At 39.0% G+C, this 14,976-nt stretch overlaps 1 protein-coding gene across 1 annotated transcript; it reads left to right on the top strand.

Moving 5' to 3' along the window:
* The first annotated feature begins 4,926 nt into the window (after positions 1-4,926).
* Positions 4,927-13,289, top strand: LOC122888325 (transmembrane protein 47-like). Its single transcript, XM_044222650.1, has 4 exons — positions 4,927-5,261; positions 8,386-8,526; positions 12,340-12,514; positions 12,698-13,289. Exons 1-4 carry the CDS (start codon positions 5,045-5,047, stop codon positions 12,714-12,716), a joined length of 552 nt encoding a protein of 183 aa, XP_044078585.1. The 5' UTR covers positions 4,927-5,044; the 3' UTR covers positions 12,717-13,289.
* The last annotated feature ends 1,687 nt before the right edge of the window (positions 13,290-14,976 follow it).

Genomic DNA, 14,976 nt, shown 5'->3' with positions numbered 1-14,976 from the left:
TGCATTCAAAATAGTAAAAGTACAAAAGCATTGGCATCAAAATATACTTAAAGTACTAAAAGTAAAAGTACTCATTATGCAGAATGTCCCATTTCAGAATAATATATATTATATTTTTGGATTATAATTATTGATGCACTTATTTGATCTTAACCTTTAATAATACATCATAATTTATTTGTTGATTTATATTTTTATCAATCTGAACCTGCAAAGTAACTAGTAACTAAAGTGATCAAATAAATGTAGTGGAGTGAAAAATACAATATTTGACTCTGAATTGTTGTGAAGTAGGAAGTAGCAGAAATGGAAATACTAAAGTACTTGAGTAAATGTACATAGTTACTTTCCATTACTGACTTTTCATCTAGCACCATCAACAGGTTAAAAATGTAATCAGCCTCAGCGGTACTTTAGTGCTAAGTAGCATATGTTAGCATGCTAATATGGTAAACTAACATGGTGAACACTGTAAACATTACACATGCTAAACATCAGCATGTTAGCATTGTCTGTGGGACATGTTAGCATGCAGATGTTAGCATTCAGCTCAAATCAGTGCTGTGCCAGAGCCGTCAGCATGGCTGTCGCCTCTAATATTGTTTTACCCAATCCCAAAAATTCAGCAACCATTCAGCTATCTATCTATATGAGCTGATTTTTATTTTTAACTTTTTTGCTTTTTTTAAGAGGGTAACTTGAAAAGTAATTAGTTACTTTAAATAAAAAGTAACTGTGATGTATGGTAAAAAAAAAATACAGAAAGTGATAAAATAAAGTATTTTGGAGAATGAATTCCACAACACTATGAAATAATAAATTAATGAATGAATGAGAGTATGTGAGTTAACATTCCTGATCCATGAGGGTTTTTACGTGTAAAATGTTTTAAATTCGATACATCTGCTCACACAGACTGACCACAGCATGACTCGCGATGGTGTGTTGTTGTTACCGTAAAGAGGGAGATGAGCAGGACAGATCTCTGAAATAATGACAGCATCATTAAACAAGGCCTTGTCAGTTACCATGGAAGCTTATTCACAGCAGGAAAAACCTTGAGAGGCTTACTCTGAGCCTAATCAGCTGCAGCCACTCCAGGAAGACCACAATGAGCAATAGAGGATTACGTCATGTGATGAGTAGTCTGTAAAGAAGCTTTTTCTTCCTCAGAGACACAATATAACCTTCATCATCATCATCGTAATTTATGCTGAATCACAGATGTGAGTCGTCATCATCGTGTGTTTACATTTTTAAATGCTCTACCCCCTTTCCCCTTTCCTACTTGCCTCCATCATCTCATTCTCTTCACCTCTTTGTTACTTTATTTGCTCTGTTGTCTTTATCATGGAGAAAATGTATTAACCAGCCATGTGAGTCCCTGTGCTGGCATGTGGGCGTCTGAATAATATCACCTGAATATTGAAAACATGGATGAAACTAAACAGAAGGTGGGTGGCTCAGTGGATAAGTCAAAATTAGGGAGAGAGGATCCAAAAAAGTAAAACATGACCTGGATTTCCTTTATGCTCTTTCAAATCACCATGTGGGGAGTCACAATTGTGCCATCTCAAGTAGCTTTGTCTGCTTGGCAGATTTTCTAATGAGGGGCTTTTGGAGGAGGATGACAGAGCGCTCTGCCGGTTCTGTCGGGGAGGAGGGGCATTTAAAGGAAACGAGCAATGCTCTGTCCACGGATACGCCTAATACTAGATTCCCCCTACTCAGATGTCCTGCTGGCAGCTTGGCAGTACCATTAGGACTGAGAAGGGTGGTATTAGTCTGAAACTCTCATTATGTCAGATGCACTGAAACCCTCTATTCTAGGCAAATGATAGGGGTAGAATTTAACCAGACTGGGTAAGAAGGGAGCAGAGGTGTAATTCAAAGTACTCAAATCAGTTTTGTTTGTTCTTTACACTGGACAACTTTATTTGGAGAGCAAATGCTGTGGTCAGAATACTTACTTGCACCAAATATCTTAAAGTAGTCATCCTGTATGTTTTTCTGTGATACTACCTTCACTTCTGATTTCTATACTACAACACAAAGGCTAGGAAAAGTCCTCCTTTGCACATAAATTGGGGGTTTTACTATTATACTACTATATTTCTGTGTATTTTTTATTTGTATATTTCCTAAGTTAGAAAAACTGAGAAGGAAGGAAAAAAGACATCTGTATCTACAGAAACATAAACATCATTAACAGAAAATGTATTAAAAATCTCACAGGACAGGCCACACTCAGAGCAGAGAGGTATTAAAACTCATTGGTAAAAATGAAATTTGCCACCAAAATCAAAGAAACATGGATTCTGCAGATTATCCCCCTTGCATATAATATACATTTTCTAAGGAGGAAGGTATCATCATGTTATTATTATGAGACAGATGCATGACAGTTGGTCAATAAATCACTCAACCAAATATGTGTGAAGAAGGTCAGACAAGCACATCTTGGAAGAGGCGATGTTTAGTCTCTACTTGTGCTAATAACGCTCCTTTATTCTTGACAAATGTTTGGTAAGATGGAAGTTTTACCACTCATTGGAGAATATGTATTCACTGTCCAAAAGATGTGTCATTGTTGTGTAATGCAGGAGGGGATTAGTAACTGACTGCATTTAGGTCAAAACAGATGATAAACTCATCATGTTAGGCTGACTGCCTGATACTAAAGATATTACAGGTTATCGTCTCCTGTTTTTCTCTTGTTGGTGTGGCAGTTGAAGGTGTGGCATCAGTGACCATCCCTTTGGTACTGCAAGAGTAATAATGTGATGAAAGTAACATGTAGGTGGTTCACATGGATTGTGTTGCAAAAAGCCACAGAACCACCTTATGAGCATCATCGAAGACATAAAGACTGAACGTAAGTGATTGCAGGAAGAAGATTTGGGTTGTCTCACTTCCATCCGATTATCCACATTTGTTGAACTTTGCTCGCGTTATTAATACCATCAATAATCAAAGCCAGTCATTGTGGCCAGCCAGAAATATATCACTTGTTACTGAGTTTATCTAGTTGTTTGTGAAATGTTTCCATATGCTCCGAAAGTTGTACAATTTTCTCAACACATAGAAGTGTGAGTAATTCTCATGTGGACATGTGGACTGAATGAAGATTAAAGTGCATTGTAGTCAAATCTAGTCTAACTTTATACTTGCCATTTCATTTTGGCTATTTATCGGGTGTTTAAATTCTGTGGCTGTTCGTAAGAGATATACTCAACATATGTTTGAGTATGGATCAAAGGGTTATTTCCCAAAAGAGGTAAAAATAGCAGTGAGTTTGGCCTACACACTGGCTGTGTGAAGAAGCCAAAACAGGATTAAGAGAAAAGACCAACAAGCTAATAGACAGTTCTATTCTTATTATGTCACAACAATTTTCAGCAAGTACTGGATTTTTCATGTCTTTTGTGGCCAATATATCCATATAAATGCTGCTGCTGTTACTGCTGCTGCTCATAAAATGTCATCTACTACTAATAATTACACAAAGCCATAGTGTATTAGTGGTAAGAAGGAGTAATAGCAGAAATGTAGTTGTTTTGTGGGCTTTAGCATCCAAAATGTCACATGTCTGCCATCTGCTGGACACAATGTGGTATGACTTACTGTCTGTCCACATGTTCTATAAAGACGCAGCTGATGTCTATACATCAGTACCTCCAGTGAGTTGTTAATAGCACCGTTAACTTGCCCTTAAATCCCAGACTACATTATTGTCTGAGACTGAGATAGTGGAAATGAATCTTTGCATAATTAGTCTGTTTTCGTTTTCTTATATGTTTTGATATATATGTAGAATATTTTGGCTGCATACAAGTACACATATAATGTCAATAACTGCAAATACAGCAGAAATGTTTTGGGTTCTTTTGAGTCTGATACAAGGGGGAAAAGTTAACATTCACTCATATAATCAATTCTATAACTGATTATAGGTTTTTGTCCTTGCTGCTGTTGCGGTTGTGTTGATATTTACTAACGTCTTTCCTCTCTGCATTTAAACGATCCGTCCTTCTTGCAAACCTGTATGTGTGTGGACAACTTTGTTGAATTTATGCCACTTGGAAACCCTTTCTTCTGACTGACTGTGCTGTGTTGACCCTCTGAAAAGATGCTGCCGCCTCCAAAGAGCGTAAACAAGTCTGGTTTCCTAACGTGGCTTTCAAAATAAAAGCACAGGAATTGAGGACTGGGTGAGCAGGGCTGCTACTCTGCACTGAGCCAAGTACAATTAAGTACAAATAACAATTATATGAATTGAAATTGTATGTATTGGAGTATTTTTCCCCCAGATGTTTTTCTAGTCCTCTATGGGTGGGACATTCAGCCAATATCATCTCATTGTAACACTGAAATCATGGCCAACAAATTTAACTTAAATTTGAGATCGAGTTTAAAGAATTCTTGATTTGTATCATTTTTAGTGGCTTATTTGCTTTTGCCCATTCTTTTGTTACTCTTATTTTTGCAATATCATATGAAGCTAAAATATTGTATAATAGTTTGAAACTGATACTGACTGCAACAAAAAAGTAGAATTACCTGATTTTGATGCCTATCACTTTAAGTTCTGTGTGTTTTTCATTTTTGGCAGTCAGATAAATATACTATACAGGCTTACTATAAATATAATCAGTGAAGAATAGTAGATTAATAACATAATAACAGCAGTAGTAACAATAGAATAATATTAAATTAATTGGGCTTCTAAAATAATGCATACAACATTTTAAACGTTTTAAAAAACACTAGTACTTGAAAATAGTATTATGGAAGTGGATAAGCACAACAAGAAAAAAATATTTCTCACCTAATCTCAGAATTGATTATCACGTAGCCCCAACAAAAAAAAAAACAATTATTTTGAAAACCCGATCTAACCGGATGTCTCCCGTTAAACTTTTCCAGCTGGACACACACACAGACACAAAGCAGTGAAGGCTATGGTGGGAGAAGACGCGCACGGACCTCCAACGATCTTATTTGACCGTGATTGACCTGCAGCGGTGTATCCTGTTATGAGAAGATGTCTGTGAACGAGGTGTACGTGATCCGGCCCTTCAAGCTCATCGCTCTGCTGTGCGTCTTTCTGGCGCTGTGTTTGGACGTGGTGGCTCTGCTGAGCCCAGCCTGGGTCACCGCGGAGCACTTCTCCCTGTCTCTGTGGGAGTCCTGCTCCCAGTCCGACGCACGGCATCCGACAGGGGAGGCTCAGTGGAGCTGCTTCTCCACCCTCACATCTGGTAGGAATCGGTGTTTGTGTTTGGTTTATTTCGCAGTGCTGTGATGTTTATAACTTTCTGTCCCTGGAGTTAGGATGCTGTTAGTTTGTTGGAGAGAGAATAACCAGACTTACTAAAAAAAAAAAGTAAAACAAAACTACTGTACATTTCGACCTGTTATTGCACAGTGTAGGATGATGCTGAAAATAAAAGTGCAACATGGTTTAGAAAGCTGTGATCTCAAGATTGTTGTACTGTAGTCAAGTACTTTTTAGGCAAATGTCTGATTCTGCCACGGTATAATATAGGCTACAATGCCTAATGCACTGGTAGTTATGCCATGCGCAGTAACTCTGTAAGTTGTGGAGATGGTTTTACACTAGCATGTTATCAGTGGCTTTTTTCAGGGTCTGTTTTTAGGGCGCAGAAAGGCTGCATAACCTATGTTTGAAAAAAACAAAAACAAAGAGGAATATTTGTTTGGCAGCTCTGGTCATCATCTCCCTGGCGGAGTTTGTTTTAGGTGGCTTGTTGGTCTCTGTCCAGCAGCTGAGGTATTCAGCGTGCTGCTGATACATTTCCTCTGTTCATACCAGAGCAGTGACGTGTTGTCACTGTGACAAACACATTGTGATGCTCAGCTCAGCCAGCAAGGTTTCACTAAGTAATGAGCAAGCGTGAGACAACTGAGTTGGAATTTAAACCATTGTGGATTTAGTGACAAATACATCTGTGTTTTTTGAATGGTGACTCAGCCAACAAAGGGCTGGTGAATCACTGTTACATTTAAATGTTGACATTGATGCTTTAACATTATTTGTAGGTCAATTCAATGTTAGCTTCCATGTTTAGGATAAGAAATAACAAGGACATATGATCAAATGCTGTAGAAACATAAATATAATCCTCTTGGTACGCAAAGCGTTAACCCACTCCAGCCACCAGAATGCTTTGAGTGGGTTTGAAGAGACACATTCAGCATCTTCCCCATCATCCACCTCACCAGGCCTGGACCCACCAGGTTGCCTTTTGTCAAGCAGAGAAGCCACATGACAGGAGTGTTTATGCTTCCAACCCCCTTCCTTTCCCCACCAGGGGAGGAAATCCGCATTAAATGCACCAGATTTACCAGCATTTGGCTGGTGGCTGGTACAAAGGGTTGGCTTGTTATTAGCTGGAGCTTCGTCTCTATTAAACATACAGTAGTTGGCTGTGAAAAAAGTAATAAAAAAAGACTAAAGGGCTAAAAGCAAACCATATAACGTTCAATATAAATTTAAAGAACATTTTGTCATTACCGGTTGCCAAAAGTATGTAAATTTAAGATTTCAGCTGTTCATAGATTTTAACAAGCCTGAGTGACCTTTAGTGCACTTTGACCACCATCACAGGCACAAACATGCACAGCTATGTGAGGGGAACACAGCCTTGGTGTGACTGACCGCTCTCTGATATTGTGGAATGTGTTGAGGTGAATAGGAGGCGGGTTTGTTGCTTTGAGTGTCTGCAGAGCTCATTAAAGCAACAGTGGAGGGGTGTGTTGAGGTTAAAGGGGCAGTTCACCAAAAGGCAAAGCAGATTTATTACGCACATATTCGCATACCTATCCCAAGATTCTTGAATTTCAGTCTATCTTTGGAGTGACGTAATCTGGCCGATACAGAATGAATGGCAATTTACCTCAGTGAGCGATGGAAAAATATACTTGTGATGTGATGTGTGAATATTCTTTGAAGAGAAGGTGTTTTTTTTTTTTTTTGTCCAAACCAAAATTCTAACCACGTAATGGACCAAAGATGTTAGAAGAAAAAAAATCCTGAAGGCTGAATCAAATCGAGTTCATATGTGTGATTGGGGGAAAGTTACTTTTTACCATCCTGAAGACAAATGAATCAGGAGCTCAGAGAGAGAGAGAGAGACACACCCAGCAAAGATTGCTCGCTGAGCTTGTTAGCTTCATCAAATGCAAATTCTCCCTTTGAGTCGAGTTTTTTGAGGTTAGGCTTTCTTCTGACACTGAAAAGTAGAGCATCAAAGAGGGAATACACAATGCAGGCAGGAATGGAAAAATTTTACATTTTTTCTGAATACATTTCTGGTTTCAGACTATCAATGCTTTACTGAATAGAGAGTTAAGATCAGTTCAGAAAAGTTTTAAAATGTGCTGTTTTAACAACCTAGTGTTGTGTAGGTCTTTCCAGGGAAGAATCCTCTGACGCAGAGGAAGTGAGTTTTACTTTTCCACCAGGAGCAACTGGATTTTGTTTGGAATAAATTGAATAAATGTGCAGCTAAAAAGCCACCATGGCTGAACCGACATGGAACAGGCTGGCAGCTACAACCAGAAACTCCAAGGAGATGTCACAGTGTTGAACACGCTGACTTACGCGTGGCAAAAACACCACATTAATGATTAATTAGCACCAAGAATTTCACCAAAATAGACAAAAAGAAATATCACTGATAACTAACTTAATTTTCATGTAAAAATCAATAGAAATATAATAAACTTAGATGGACATAGACAAGCATTGGACACTGTACTACAAACTACTGTTGAAATTCAAGAAAAATACATATAAACATAGAGAAAGATAAAATCAGAAAATATCAGTTATCAGCGGAGAGAATAAATGCAGGAGAGGCCAACTTGCACTGAAGCACAGCAATATATGGAGATTTATTTTTGGTCCACTCTGCCTTCGAAATACTGTACACGAAATCTGAAAATACTGACAGTATTTTTTTAAAGGATAGAGCTGTGGTTTCAATATCTTCACCTACAAGCTATCAGCTGTTGATGAGATGAGTATATGTACATTTCTTCAAGTCTGAAATATAAACTTTAACACTCTAAACATGCATCTAATATAATGACTTGTAATAACATGTAATTTAGGTGCATTTTGCGTATTTAATCTGATGGCTGTGACTACGAGTCACTAATCAGGTTCTTGTTACTTGCATTCCTGATGGAGCCTGTCTCTCGTGCAAGCCTGAGTCCATTCTGCTTCACTCACTTCACTCTGGGATTAGCTCTCGCTTTGTGTTTGTCAACACAGCGGTTCAATTCAACAGTGCCGTCCTGTGAATCGAGCTTTTGTTGGGATGCTCCGCTCTAACCTGCATGTGTCTCGTCCTGCAGACTGGCAGATTGCCACCCTGGTGCTACTGGTGGCCGGTGCCGTGGCAACTCTGGTGGCCTTTTTGGTGGCCCTGATTTCGCTCTGCCGGGGGACACAGAGACGGCACTACCGCACCGTGGCTGTGTTCCTATTCACTGCAGGTACGTCTTTTTCTTCCTTTCTATTACTTTTAAGTTCTTAGTTAAAGCATTTGCACTTTTCTGCTCTGTATGAATGTTTATCCAATGTTCCAACTCACCATGCTCATGCACATTTGGAAAGATGGCACATATACGTTCACCACAGCCACAACAATTTCCATATAGACAGGGGGCTTTTTGTTCCAGTGCTCACATTAAATAAAAGAGTGCAGAAGGAAAGAAGCAGCTGAATGAGGCTTGTTGGTTGAGCTCATTTTTTCTGTGGTGTGGAGTCTGGGGAGCTGCCGGCTCCTGGGCCAAGAAAAAGCAGCCGCAGAATTTGCAGACTTACCAACAAAGTGAAGTCACTGAGGATAAAAAAAAGCCACCCAGCACTGCATCATACTGAACTTCTCCTGCATGCTTGGTGAGAAGGTCCTTTGGGTGAAGCCAAATTTTGACACTGGTGAGGGAGGATCTATCTATAAAACATATTTAAAACCAAAGGTTTAACAGTCAAGACACATTGTTCCATATACTATACACTACAGGCACTGTAATAACTAACTCATAGCCTGCTTATTTTACTTTAACAACAGTGATGAAACACTAAAAACTTACCACTACTTAACTCATGCCCAGTTCCAGTTTTGCCAGTTTCCAAAATAAAATTGGATTATATAAGAAACATCCTGTTATGCATCACAAATAACAGTTTTACATTGTGCCTGTAGACTAAACTTCAATGAATAGTTTGACATTTTGGGAAATCCATACACTTATTTGCTTTCTTGGTGAGAGTTTCTGTTGATGAGAAGATTGATATTTTAAGATTTAAAGAACCTGGCCAAGAAATAGTCTGGCACATATCTCCCTGTAAAACCCCCTACAGTATGGATTAAAAAGACGAGATATAACGTGTTTATTGGTGAGCTTTAGAGGTGCTGGCAGGCGGATTTTCTTACCTTTGGAAAGAGCCAGGCTAGCTGTTTCCCCCATTTCCAGTCTTCATGCTGAGCTAAGCTAACTGGCAGCTGGCTGACAAACATGAGAGTGGTATCACTGTTCTCATCTAATTCTCAGCAAGAAATATATGTATTCCCCCATTTTTTTAACATTTGAGATTCCCTGTGGTGTGTCCATCATTTCAAACAAATGGTGTGTGGAAAAACATTGTTATGTCTATTTTAAAATCCACATATGAGCCCAAGGTTTCTGTTGATATCAAATATGTCAGTATAAAGAGTATATAGTACTGTATAATCTGCATATAATTATACATATACAGTATAGTAGTCAAACAGTGTGGAAAAATGTTTAATCTTACTTTGAAGGGGAAATGTAAGGGATTTTTGTCTTGTTCTGTCTCTGAAAACATCAGTCACAAAGGACCAATGTGTGCAGTGGACTTAATGGCTATGCCTTTGACTGTTAACCATTTACTGAAAAGTGTGGGAGTGCAGTGTTATCCTTTCCTGTGTGTAATTGCTTTAAGAGCCTTGCGAGAATAAGGTCTCCTTACAGGCACAGAGTCCTCAGCAGAGCAGCAGCAGTGGGGTTGGACTGTTAAATGCCCCTTGGCAGGACCGTGACTGTGTGGTATTTATTTTCTGTCCGGAAATATGACCTCAGCGGGCTGCAAGCTCAGTCTGGGCTCCATCAACACCGCCACATTCTTGGGCTGCCGTCGTTCCTTCTGCACGCCCACTGCTCCATCCTGTAGGAAGGAAAGGCGGAGTTGTAGCTACACAAAGTCCCTTCCCCAAGAGTCACCTAGCATGCACGTAAAGGAACTGAAGTAGCTGGTATGAGAGTAGACCACAGTATGCCTTTGATCGCACACACACACGTAGACTCACAATGACGCCAACACATTTACCATCGGTAGTTCATGGTCCTGAATGATTTAAAGGGGAAATGATTCACACTGATGGAGACCATAAAGTAATTTTCCTTCAGTGATGTGAAGGTCAAAAGAATAATGACAATTGTTTGAAAATTGTTCCACATTTCACAAATCAAAGGTACTGTACGGGCTTCACTTTGGGATATTTAAGTCAGTCACTGTCAGGATAAAAAGGTAGGCCAATTCAAAAGAGTTCTCACTTTCCAAGAAAGAAAGAGCAAGAAACCCACAGGGAGGTGTGTCATACAAAGATTTTCCTTAAAAAGTGTTTTTGCCTTTTTATGGAGATGTCAGACTGGGCATGAAATAGAAATTCGTGTTATGCTAAAACATATCTTAAATGTCTTTATTGCATTTCATTTTACCTTACACTGGAAAGCACTTTTTGGTCCTCGCTTGAAAAGTGCTGTGAAAATTAAATTATTGTTATATGCTTGTCAACAAAATGCATCATGGCTAAATATGTTTTACTATTGTTTTAGTACACAATATTTGTTTTATTAGCATCACATGAATCAAGAGTAATAGATCTCTTATGTAATTAAATACCTCTGATTAGTGTTTATTTAGAGGTGCAGTAAAGTAAGAAACGTTTGGTACTGAGGAGTCACACTAAATGGAAATAGTACAGGGCTCAATGGAAGAGGATGGAAATTACATAAGCCTATTTTGACATATTCCTGTTTTCATCTACAAGCTCCTAAAACATTCAAAATTTTCATTGTTATTCCTGTCATGGAAAATCTTTAGAGAGGATCATTTTGATGATGATCTGAAGCAGCTGACTTGAGGAAGATAATCACTTTATATAACCATTCTCTGGTTACCTTCTATGACTCTCGGTTCTCTTTGCCGACACTAAAAATCCTTCAGCCTCTTTTCAAAACTAGACACAGTCACATGTCTGCCTTTACAGCAGTGCGTTAGCTGTCAGATCTGTGTTTTTACATAAGCAAGGCCACACCACGTTTTTTACGTCAACGGTGCATTTTTAGGTAGAGACAGAAGAAATTCATAGAATAGATAAAAAGCAGGATTAATCTTGAAAAGAACGATTAAATTCAGAGTTGGACAAAAGTAATAAAAAAGGCAGAAAGAAGAAAAGAAAACTTTTAACAAGTGTAATGTAAAATACCCGTATGAAGATACATTAAAATTATGAGAAGTGCGGAGAGGGCACAAGTGCAATAAAGCATCAGGTATATTATAACGGTATTATAATACGGTGGCACCAGCCATAGTAGTAGTAGTAGTAGTTGTAAGGGTGGTGGTAGTAGTAAAAGTGGTATCAGTAACACAAATACTGTCGTTTTAGTATTTAAGCATGAGTAATACCATTTGTGTTGTGTAGTAGTGTTGGTAGCAGTAGTGGAACAATTGTAGTACTAGAAATGGTAGTGGTGTAGTGGTAGAAGTATTGTAGTGGTGTATCGATGGTAGGGCTGCAACTAATCATTATTTTCATTATTGATTCATCTGCAGATTATTTTCTTTTTTAATTGTTTGGTCTATAAAATGTCAGAAAGTACTGAAAAATGGCCATCACATGTTCCCAAACCCCAAGATGACGTCGTCACATAGCTAGATTTGTCCGACCACCAGTCCAAACCCCAAATATATTTAATTCACAGTCACATAAGACAAAGAAAGGCAGCACATCTTTACAACTGAGAAGCTGGAACTAGGGGATGTTTGACATATTTGCTTGAAAAATGACTTAAACAATGAATTGATTATTAAAATCAATTAAAATTATTAGAAGTTGCACACACATTTTTTTGTCAATTGACTACTTAACTTGAATTAAAATGACTAATTTTTTCAGCAATAAAGATTGTGATATAAGTGCAGAATGCTGCCTTTAGGATTTTAAATTTATAAGAAATGTTTTCAGTAAAACCTTATATTGGTCTCTCTTTTGGTTCTAGTGGTTCTGCAGGCCTGTGCTCTGGTCCTCTACCCGATCAAGTTCATCGACGGAACGGTTCTTCAGACCTATCACGAGTTCAATTGGGGCTATGGGCTCGGCTGGGGAGCCACCATCTTCATGCTGGGCGGAGGGATCCTCTTCTGCCTGCGGACGGACATATACGAGGATGCAATGTACTGAGTCCTTTCTCCACCCCCGCCACTGAAAATACACACATAAACATGTACACACACACAGACAAATTCCCATACAGAAGGTGTGCTACTTTTTCTTCACTCTGCACACAGCCAATGTGTATGTGAGCACAGACCCTATCTCTGTCTTTCTCTTGCTGTTTTGCTCTCTGTTATTTTTAGACAGGTTGTGAAGGCCTAATTTAGGCCAGGGCTGTATGAATAGGACCCCCACCACCCCTCCTCCCATGCAGCCAGTGGATCTCTCAGCCCTGCCGGTATCGGGGGTGAGGCGTTACAGCAAAGAGAGCTTTCTGGACAGGCACAAGCCACCGATGCTGGGCGTTTCCACTGCACGTTGACCTGGATCTCTATTGTTAAGAGAAACAGGGCAGTAGATTCTCAGCACAGCCCTGATGATGATGATGTGCAGTGACAGAACATTTGAAGGGATTGACTTATCTCCACATTTCCTTTTTTTATTATTTTTCACGAGGACAAGCTTGTTGTTAATGTATTTATGGCATCATTTCCCACTTTTTAACTATTGAAAAAGCTGAACTTCTCCCTCCGTGTGTTCTAGCTGAAACATATCTAGTAATGCTAAACCTTCTGATAGTCGAAGTGTAAATTAGGCAGCTTCGATATATGCTACAGCTCTCGAGTGTTTATAGTTTGTTTGGAAACTCACACTAGTTTCTTTCAAATGAAAAATGTAAATGTGTACAAAGTATTTCTACATGAAGGATAATCCGGAATAAACAATTGTAGTTTTGGGAGTGTTAGGAGTGTGAATTATTGTTGCAAAAAGTAGTTTTCAGTACTACGATGTGGCATCCTGCAGCTTCTGTCACTCTGACACCAGTGGGTCACAAACTGACCTCTGAAAGCATCAGGGGTGCCCCCCTTTTTGGACCAAACAGCAATGAGACAAAATGCAAAACACTTTCATTATCCAGAGCACACATTCCTCAGAGGAAGCCACCCCAGGCTATTTAAAGAGATATCCCCAGGTTGCTCGCTTGTAGCTAGTTGAAGTGTGAAAATATGACTCATTGGTTGAAGAATATTGAGCAACATGAAACACTTTATTGCAAACACTTTTTGCAAGTGAATTTTACAACTTCCTGCGAGGTGATATGTACATTTCATGTAATTATCCGGGACAGTCACAACACTGCCACATTATTTGCTTGTCATGGATAAATGTGCTCACAAATTCAAATTGCATTCACGATTTATTGTGAAACTAGACAAAACGTATAGTTTTTTACCTTTTAGTCTTAGATCATAAGGTAGCTGTAGGTAGTTTCTTCATGTTTTTTGGCCCCAAGTGTGCTAATGAGAGGCAAGTTTAGAATCAGAATCAGACCAATCTTTATTGTCATTATACTCAGGTACAATGAAATTTCGCATGGCTTCTCCCGATAGACAGCCGAGCCGCTGCCACACCTGAGCAGCCTGGTGTGAAGTCTCCCTGTACACACCTTCTTTACCCCCACAGAGTTCCAACTGCAACAGCTGGTTAAAGAATCTCTGGAAAGGAAACGTCTGCAAATAAAACAAATTGTGCAGCTGCAGCCGCGTGAAAACTCCCCAGCTGTGGACATATTTACACCCGAATCAACAGCTCCAAGGGAAAAAAGACCCAAATTACTGTGCCATGTGAACCTGATACTTTGTTCCTGTGAGCAGTGTAATGTGGTGTGTTGAGTGTGTGAGGTGCCTGGGCAGTGGTTGTCTTATAATAGCAGTGACCTCTCGGGAATCTTTGAAATGTGACTTGCAAGTTAAAGGTGACATGGTTACATGACAGGCTGTCGGAGAGGGCACATACAATTTCTAAAGCATGACACACGTTGCTTTCTTGTCCCACATAGGCCTACATGTAAAACATGTCTTTAGTTACACATTAACAGAGAAAAACACAACGAAAGATGTTTCAACAATGACGGGACTTGACACAAAATTCAAAATGTTATTCTACTGTAGAGGAATATTTTAAATCTTTCAGAATACATGTACACCCACATTATACCAATTGATCCACATAATATGCAAATGTATGTCCAAACCACTTTTTCTTTTATGTTTTAAATTATGCACTCACTAGTTTTGGTGTGTTGTAAAGGTCAAAATACAGTAAGTCTTCATTCTCAGCACTCCATCCACACAGTTACAGCTCTGGTTGCATTACATGCAACTGCATAGTAAAGAGGAATATGCACTTACACAAAATGTCTCACCAAAGGCATTGTTCATGTTGTACGGTAAATGTAAGTGCCAGTTGCTCATTTCCTCTTGTGATCTGATTCTGTTTATTTGCTTCCAACTCCGCATTCAGCACTTTCATGAGCACCCACACCCACACTATTAACTCAAACATCTTCCCCAAACTAGTGATTGAACTTGATAATATAATAATATGAAGCCATCATAAACCATGAGAGCCAAAGCTGAAT

This window comes from Siniperca chuatsi, linkage group LG14 (assembly GCF_020085105.1).
Source record: "Siniperca chuatsi isolate FFG_IHB_CAS linkage group LG14, ASM2008510v1, whole genome shotgun sequence".
Classification (NCBI taxonomy): Eukaryota; Metazoa; Chordata; class Actinopteri; order Centrarchiformes; family Sinipercidae; genus Siniperca; species Siniperca chuatsi.
Note: the sequence above shows the minus strand (reverse complement) of the source record. Positions and strands in the feature narration are given on the sequence as shown.